This window comes from Theobroma umbraticum, unplaced genomic scaffold, assembly GCF_002168275.2.
Source record: "Theobroma umbraticum cultivar Fairchild unplaced genomic scaffold, ASM216827v3 scaffold_56.0, whole genome shotgun sequence".
NCBI classification, from domain to species: domain Eukaryota; kingdom Viridiplantae; phylum Streptophyta; class Magnoliopsida; order Malvales; family Malvaceae; genus Theobroma; species Theobroma umbraticum.
Window position 1 is genome coordinate 8539351 of NW_018397256.1, and position 8430 is coordinate 8547780.

At 34.8% G+C, this 8430-nt stretch overlaps 2 protein-coding genes across 2 annotated transcripts; both read right to left on the minus strand.

Annotated features, from left to right (window-relative positions):
• Positions 1 to 2000: 2000 nt before the first annotated feature.
• LOC110411455 (HXXXD-type acyl-transferase family protein) lies at positions 2001 to 3377 on the minus strand. The gene has a single exon (XM_021421616.1). The coding sequence runs from the start codon at positions 3375 to 3377 to the stop codon at positions 2001 to 2003; it is 1377 nt and encodes a 458-aa protein (XP_021277291.1).
• Positions 3378 to 4087: 710 nt separating this feature from the next.
• LOC110410460 (uncharacterized) lies at positions 4088 to 8430 on the minus strand. Its single transcript, XM_021420159.2, has 3 exons — positions 7590 to 8430; positions 5351 to 5606; positions 4088 to 4720 (listed from the first exon to the last, which is right to left on the minus strand). The coding sequence occupies exons 1-3, from the start codon at positions 7905 to 7907 to the stop codon at positions 4335 to 4337; spliced, it is 960 nt and encodes a 319-aa protein (XP_021275834.1). The 5' UTR covers positions 7908 to 8430; the 3' UTR covers positions 4088 to 4334.

Consider the following 8430-nt stretch of genomic DNA (forward strand, 5'->3'; position numbering starts at 1 on the left):
TTTTTTTTTGCATAACAATAATAAAGTAAGAGCCGTGTCAGCCCTGGGCCCTTTACTGCCCCGATAACAGCAACAACAAACTGTCAACTCAAGTTTTAGCTTTGATCAATCAGTAATCTTCGGTTTTTACCACCTTACATTTTGCACCTCTCATTTAATTGATAAAATCCCTTCCAAAAATTGTGATTTTGTGTACTGTCATTATTTTTTTCAATTTTAATGATGTTTTAGTATAATTAAAATAGTTAGCTAAACACAGTTTTTTTATGCTAGTATTAGACTGTCCAATTGTAGCATTTGAATAATTGCTAGAATTAAATTTGAAAGATTAATCTTCTTTAATTAAAAGTCAAAACTCTTGATCTAAGATCTAAAACATGTTAAAAAGTTAAAACTAACTAATCTTTTTATAAAAACCCTTAAAATAAAAAAATTTAATTCGTCAAATGAATTATTTTGAGTGTTTGACATTTAAACACTCTAAGAGAATTTGTTTGGTAATGTAGCACCAAATCTATTGACATGGCGTCATAGATTAGGAAGCCACATTGTTAATTATATTTTTACAAATATTGGTTATATTTTTTAAATTTTCATCATTCAAGCTCATTTATTTTAGGAAAGAGTTTACTTTTGGTGAAATACTTAATTATTAGATAATATCAATTATTTTATCAATCTTATTTTATAAATTTATTAATAACATAAAAAGAAAATTTTTAACAATCAAATAAATGAAAATCAATTAAAACTATAACATGAGCTTGCCCACATAAATATCAATATTCTAATGACAGTTATAAAAATGAACACAAAATTCATAAAATTTTTAAAATGAGTGTTTGCAAAGTATTTTTCTATTTTTTATTCTAAAGTTTATTTTTAAACACATATAAAATTTGACATTACTAGAATACCTCTTTTCAAATCTATCTTATTATCTAAAATTTATAAAAATAAACAAAAAAATATAAAAAGAAAAAATTAATAGTAAAACAAAGTACTATAATTTGTACAATTCTTTTGTTTCATCAACGATAAACAAATAGAGAACTGATTATACAATTTCAAATCATTAAATTAACTTGACTATGAAAAAAAAACCACTCAGATGCATGTAGATGCCTCTATTACAGTTAATAAATATCTCATTTAAGCTTTTACCATAAATTAGGCATTGAAAATTACAAATAATCAAAAAAGATTTGTTATATTTAAAGGAAGTTTTAAAGGGTTTACACTTGACAAGATTGTTGGTTTGACACGTGATTGGACCTTTAGATATGGGCTTGAGGTATGAAGGAGTTGGGTTTGGACTTAACATTTAATACAACAAAATTCTTGATTTGGTATGTGATTGGATCTTTGGACATAGGCTTGAGGTCTGAAAGGGTTGGGTTTAGGCTTAACACTTGATAGAGTTCTTAACTTAACGCATGATTGAGTTTTTGAAAAATGAGCTTGAAGATTAATGGGGTTGAGTTCATTATTGGGTTTTTGAAACGTGGGTTTGAGATATGATAAGATTAGGTTTGGATTAGATTTTTTTTTTCGAGATTATTGTTTTAGATTTTTTTTAACTTTTTATATGTGGATATTTATAAAAGATAATTTTTCTTGATCTTGTTATTTATTACTTTTATATTATTTTTTAATATTAAATATAACTAATGTAAGGTGGTGCAAATCAGTCGATTAAAAATAGGATTTTGAAGGAGATTAAGTTATTATATATTTTATAGTAAATTTAAAAATTTTTATTTAAAGTTTTATTTTATAATAAAGTTATTTATAGATGTGTTTTTGTATAAAAATACCACCACGAATATCAATATATTGTAAAATAATATTTTATACATTTTAATGTATATCAATAATTACATATGATAATATAATTCTTATTACATATCTATTTTACAAAATATTCTCAACTTAATTGAAAAAAAAAATTGACCATATGTGTTCATCGCGCGCAGCAGACTAGTTATTCACCGTTAAAATCATACGAAATCCTTTAAACATAGAAACTCAGTAAATTTATTGGTGGCAGACTCAGGCAAGCAGATACAGACCACCATAGTTCCACTAGGATCAGCGCCTCCTTCTGGCAAGAATACACAAACCTGTGGTGTTGGGGTCAGGTCTATTGGACCAGCATAAATTGGCCTTCCCCACCCAAAATCAGCAGATTCATAAATGGAAAATCTAGTCCACTGTGTTATGGTCAATTTCCCTCCGAATTCAAGCCTTCTTGGCCTGTCTGCTTCAACATAGTCAACTGTAGATCTTACATACTCTTCTGATACGCCAAGCCTGGCTTCGCGAACCAATCGAGCAGTGTCCGAGAGATGGCCCCTGATAAGATCATATACAGGGCTCATTGCACATGCCAGACAAACTACATTACCGTAAAACCCTTCTTTCAATGGTGGGTTTTTCAGTTTGGGACGAGCATTGACTGAAAATGTAAGCCTAAGTTCATAGTCAAGTGGTTTTACATCAAGTGCTTTCACCCATGACCTCCAAACATGAGCTGCCATAGCATCAAAGGTAGAGCATGCAAGCATGTCATTAGGCTGAGCTAGAGATTTTAGTTGAGCTTGGAACTGAGGGCTAACTCTGTAACACTTTTGAACAGGCTTGGCTCTCCATAGACTCATCGTTAAGCTTGAACCTTCATCTATTCTCATAAATTCAGGATGTAGATACTTTACCATTGGTGGATCTCGAGGTTGGAAAAATTCCCTGTCCCAACAGGGCTCAGGCTTTGTTACCAATGCACCTGCTTTTGCTGTGGCAGCCCATGCACCAAGAAACTGCATAGCACCAAGGCCATCACAGATGCAATGGCAAAGTCTCAGGCCAAGGCTAAATCCACCACAGCGAAAAACGGTCACCTGAGCTATAACTAATGGCATGTCAAGAACCTTATATGGCTCTTCATTGGGGAACCTATAGACCAATGGCGCCCAAGCTGGGTTTGGCACTGAGAGGTCTCCTAATTCAGCCAATGCCATATTGGAGTGTGCCTCTACCACAAGTGCACCTTGTTCTCGTCCAAAAAACACTTCTAGTTTCCCATTTTTGGCCTCTCTGAGCCTACCAGATAAAGGATAATAAGGAACCAAAACTCTGGCTAGTGCATCACACAATGTTTTTATGACTGGGTCTCTAGCGGAACTCAAGTCTTTTGATCTGTAAAAGAACACAGTTGGTGTGAAAACACGTGCTCCAATCATATCATCAAGGTTTGACAGGTAAAGGCTGCTGCCAGGGCCAACAGGAATACGAGCAGCCGGCATGACTTGAATCCTCCGATCAATGGTTATAGGGATGTGCAGGTGAGGAAAATGAAGCTCTTGAACCCAAGAAGCCATGTGAGAGAGGTCATGCCAAGCAATGGCACGCGTAGACGATTGATTTTTACTGAGCACAAAGATGCTTACATTATATCAGGGGATTTTCAAGAATTGTTGGTATGAAACAGTTGAGGCTCATATCTTTCATGTTCCACAGAAAAGGGATCTAAGATTGCATCATACTGGCCGAGATTTATTTGTTACCGACTGTGTTTTTGTATCTTGATAACAATCTTTTATGGGATAACTTATATTCTACTATGAATTTAAGATAAGGAAAAGATTAGTCTCATGATGATGGCATGAAATGAAGTCATTGACAACAACCCCTGCCATTGTGCAGAAAACTATATGCAGACAAAAAACATGCAACTGGGAAATGAAAACATCGAATAGAGAAAGGCAATTGGCTGCACGAAACCCCATATAAATTGGGAGGGTGGGTAGGGTTGATTGCATGGGCGACGACCCCCAATCTGCCCCTATGTTAATAAACAAATCAACCAAAATAACTCTTTCCAATCCAATCTTGCACTCCACCCATTACTACCATTACTTCTTTCATTTCCAATCTTTAAGGATGGGGTATGACACACCAAACAGATGCAGTATTTATGACACAAACACTTGCATTTCAAGTGCACGATGGACCATATTATGCTCTGCAGCCTGCATTCTCCACTGAGTTCCTAGTATAAATTGTTAAAGAGAACTATCAGCACCAGGCATAACAATACAAAATATTAATTTTGATTTAGCATATAAAGAATTTTCTGCTAACATCCAACACAAAGAAGAAATACCGAGGTTAAAGTAACTGATTTTTTTCTCTGAGAACAAAAGTGCCCCGATGAGAGTCACATCCACAAAAACCATTTACTGATGTTTATTTTGCATTAACAAACGAACAGGAGAGGGTACATGTTCATATGTGAGGAGTTAAAAAGAAAAGCAAAACTCAATGCTCTTCCCAGATTACCGCACTGGCTGCTGATTGTAGTGATTCTTCTCCTTTTTCTTCACAGCAGCAAGCCTTGCACTCCTAGCAGCAGCCTCACTGGCAGCAGCTCGGGCAGCAGCATCCATCTCTTTACTTGATTTTTTCTTCTTTGTAGAAACCACTTTCTTCAGCCGCTCCTTCACATCAACAGCAGATGTCCCTTCAGGCTTCTTAGTTTCACCAGTCTCTTCGGTGTCTTTTCGAGCATCAATGCCTTCAGGCTGGCCCTGCGATGATTCTTTCACCTCCTTTGACAATTTATCCTTCTTTTTCTTCTTTTTGGCACTTTTGCTCTCTGCAGGAGCATTCTCTTTCTTTTCCATTTCTCCATTGCTCTCGGATTTTTTCCCCTGTGCAATGCCTGCAATCAGGAAAGATAATTTCATGTAAGAAAAACTACTAAGTAATTGATCGAGGCAAGCAATTAACAGCGGAATAGTCAACACCAAATATAGAGTACAACAGTAATAACAACCACCACTTAAAGGAAAGTCTCAGTTCTGAGCCATAAGACATGTCATAGAAGTCCAAGTTTAGAAGATAAAAATTTCAACCCATTACTTTCTCATATAAATTCTCAAAAACATACTAGCAAAAGATTGCTATCTAAGTCTTGCAGTATAGCTAGTAGGTAATATCAGTAGGAAAATGTGGCAAGCAAACCACTTTAGAACAAGAGACATAAATAACATTAAGAGTAAACAGTATTACAGTTCACCAGATGGAGCTTAACCAGACACTTGTAACAAATGAACCAAGAAACATAATGACTTCAAAAGAGAGAACGCTTGCTAAATTCTTCATTGTTAAACCAGGAAAAGGCATATTAATCTACGAAAAAGTAATTAAATACTTCCTATTTTCATGGTAGATATATGTTTTCTTAGACCTACTTCAGCATTAAACCAATGTTCCATTACAACAAAACCACACTAAACATGTATCTGAGAATGAGGAGACTAATATTCAGCTGCGCAATAAGCTAAATTACCATGGGAGTCGTCTGGGCTGCTTGTCTCCTGTTTGGTATATCCTAACTCAGCAAGAACAGCATCCAGTTCCTCAAGCCCTTTCTTCTTCAGTTCCTTCTTTGAAAGCTGTCTTTCTGTCTCCTTAGTGACCATAGCAGCTTCAGGAGGCTTCTTCATAACTGGCTGCACTTCCACCTGGGCCTCAGCTTCATTTTCATGTTCTTCTTCAACATCATCATCAACTTCATCCAGGCCTTCTTCCTCACTTTCACTTTCCTGGAATGGAAAATTAAGAAAAAAAATAACTTAATAAAGACCAAATAATGATGGCATTCATAAGACATTCACAAAGCAAAAACCAGGTTCAAGATATCCTTAACACATTTTCGAGAGTTTTTATCACTCAAATTGAAATATAGTAGTAAAAGTATAATTTACAACGACTGAAATGGTAACCCCCCATTTCCCCTCTCATTCCTATAAACTACAGTTTGATGTTACTCAGACATTTGGCATTGAAATTGTAACCACTGCTCAGCCATTTTGCCAACTAGAATCATTTTAATCAAACACTGACTTAACAAAGACAGTCTAGGCTGCACCCAACAAGGTATACAATTAATTAGGATCTATCATTTTCCACACTATGAATTGCACTACTATAAATATCATTTTCCATGACAGAATCATTTTAGGCATCTAATCACACATTCATCCACAGTATGATTTAAAATTTACATTTAAATATCTTCACAAGATAATACCGATTTTATCAGTAATATTGCAGCTGAGAAGAAGATAAATAATCTTATCTACAATCTCTAAAGGGCATTTCCTAGGCTATTGATGGAAATTTTTTGTAGCAGTTCATTTCACTCTTGCAATAAATAAAAAAAAAAAGCTCATGCAACAACAACAATAATTTTAGTTCCAAAGGTTTATGATGGGGAGGCGTTTAATAATTTCAGCTGATCCAGGAGCAGAGGATAGCACCAAGTCAACCAGAAACATATATGCCAAAGAGTTTCCTCCATGTACACATGCTGATTTCATATTTAATGCATTGAATCCAACAAACTAAGTGACGACATCCCATACATTTGTTTGTAATAGCAAAAACGAAACTAATCTAAAAGTTTAATGATGACAATCAAATTATTTGGTATATCTCATCATAGTCAAAACGACCAAAACTGACTAAACATACGTGTAAAATGAATTAAGTGGCACCCAACCCTCAAACAAGGGGACTGTGGACACCTGTACGGTTTAAGAATCAAGTTTAGTCTCGCATAACTAAATGATCAGATCTCAGAAGACCAACAGGAAATCGGCATCCAAAGTTCAACGTGAAGACAACCACATACACATATAAATTTTAAAACAGTGAATACAACCAAAATGGCAATTGTGTACACGTGTAAACCAGGTAGCGCAGAACCATAAACAGATTACATCATACAAATGTTAGTTTTCAGAATCAAGTTCAATTTCATGCAACCAAAAGACCAGAAGAATGATCAAAGCAAGAGGACCCTGCATTTTGGGTGTGGAGGAAAAAAATCTAACTCAGTAACTACAGCATGTATACTATCAACATTATTCATTCATTAAACATATTAAGCACAAAGATATAAACAATTCCTTTTATAAAGAAAATATACTTCTTTGGCTAAAGAGGATGGGAAAAAACTGATTGCTATTGAAAACAATGCATAACAGGAATGGATATGTAACCTCCATACAGAATTCCTCATCATGGTGCTCATAAATCCAAACGCATTCTCGGATCCATATTATAAGTTTCATTTCCTAGTATCTAGTAAATCGCAGATAAACCAACTGCAAGAAATTTTAGTCAGAATCACATAATTAAAACATGTTTCCAGAACAAACAATTTCTCTTTAAAGGAAGCATAATCATCATCTATCATAGTCCAACTCTTTAATTGAATAGATTAAAAGAAAAAATCCAAAGCCCACATTTATTAAACTAAAAAATACACAGCTTCTGGGGGAAAAAAACAGTCCACATTGACGAAAAAGCATTCCGTTCATCACCAGACAAAAGCCATACTTCATGAATAGATGACAATGCATTACATCATATCCATTATCATAAACATAATACTAAATCTTATCATCATTTGGATGATCCAAATACCAGCAAAAACCAAGAGAAAAAAACATATCAAAACAAAAACTCATCATCATCTAATCATGAAAACAATATATTGAAACCAAAAACAAAGTCCTGACCTCTAAAGCAGGCTCAGGTTCTTTATGAGTGTCCCAAGCAGAACCAGGAGGAGCCATGGAGGCATAATAATCATCATCATCTTCGTCATCAACGTCAGCCCAAGACTTCATCTTGAGAGGTGATGGGGCCCAGAACCTCTTTCTTCTCCGCTTCCTTCTCCCTCCCTTTTTCCCTTTGGTCTTAGAAGAGGAGCCTTGATGTTCCTTTTCACTTCCCTTCTTCTTCTTCTTCTTCTTCAAACTCCCAAGCGCCGCAAAAACATTGGTGCTGTTAATCACCAAAGGCTCATCCCTCCTGCTATTCCCTCCTCCCACCATTTTTATATCCCCACCCTCGTAACCAAACACACCCAAAAACCTTTTAACACTTCTGAATTCTAAATGAACAGAAGTTTACCAAACGATTTTTAAGCAATGAAAATTTCTGGGGTTGTGAAAAAAATTTTGTTCTTGATTTAAAAAGCAGAAACTGAGATTTTATTCGAATATTAGTGGAATATAACGAAAAACCGATTAAAAAAAAGTTCAATTTTAATTTGTGGTTTTCCCAGATGATCTGAAAAATGCCTGAACGGATTGTTATCAACGTTTTAATTCGGGAAATTGTAAGAAGAAGAAGGAAGATAAAGCAAGGTAAAGCAAGGTGTTCTTCAAATCTAAGATAGGCAAGGTAAAGCAAGGTGTTCTTCAAATCTAGGTTAAGTGTTTTCAAGTTCTCAATATAAACAGAAGGAAAGAAAAATGAGAAATGAAGTAAGGAAACCCTTCTCTTCTTCTTTCTGTTACTTTCTTCTTCTTTTTTTCTGTTGGGAATTTGGACTGTTTTTTTCTTTTTTCATCA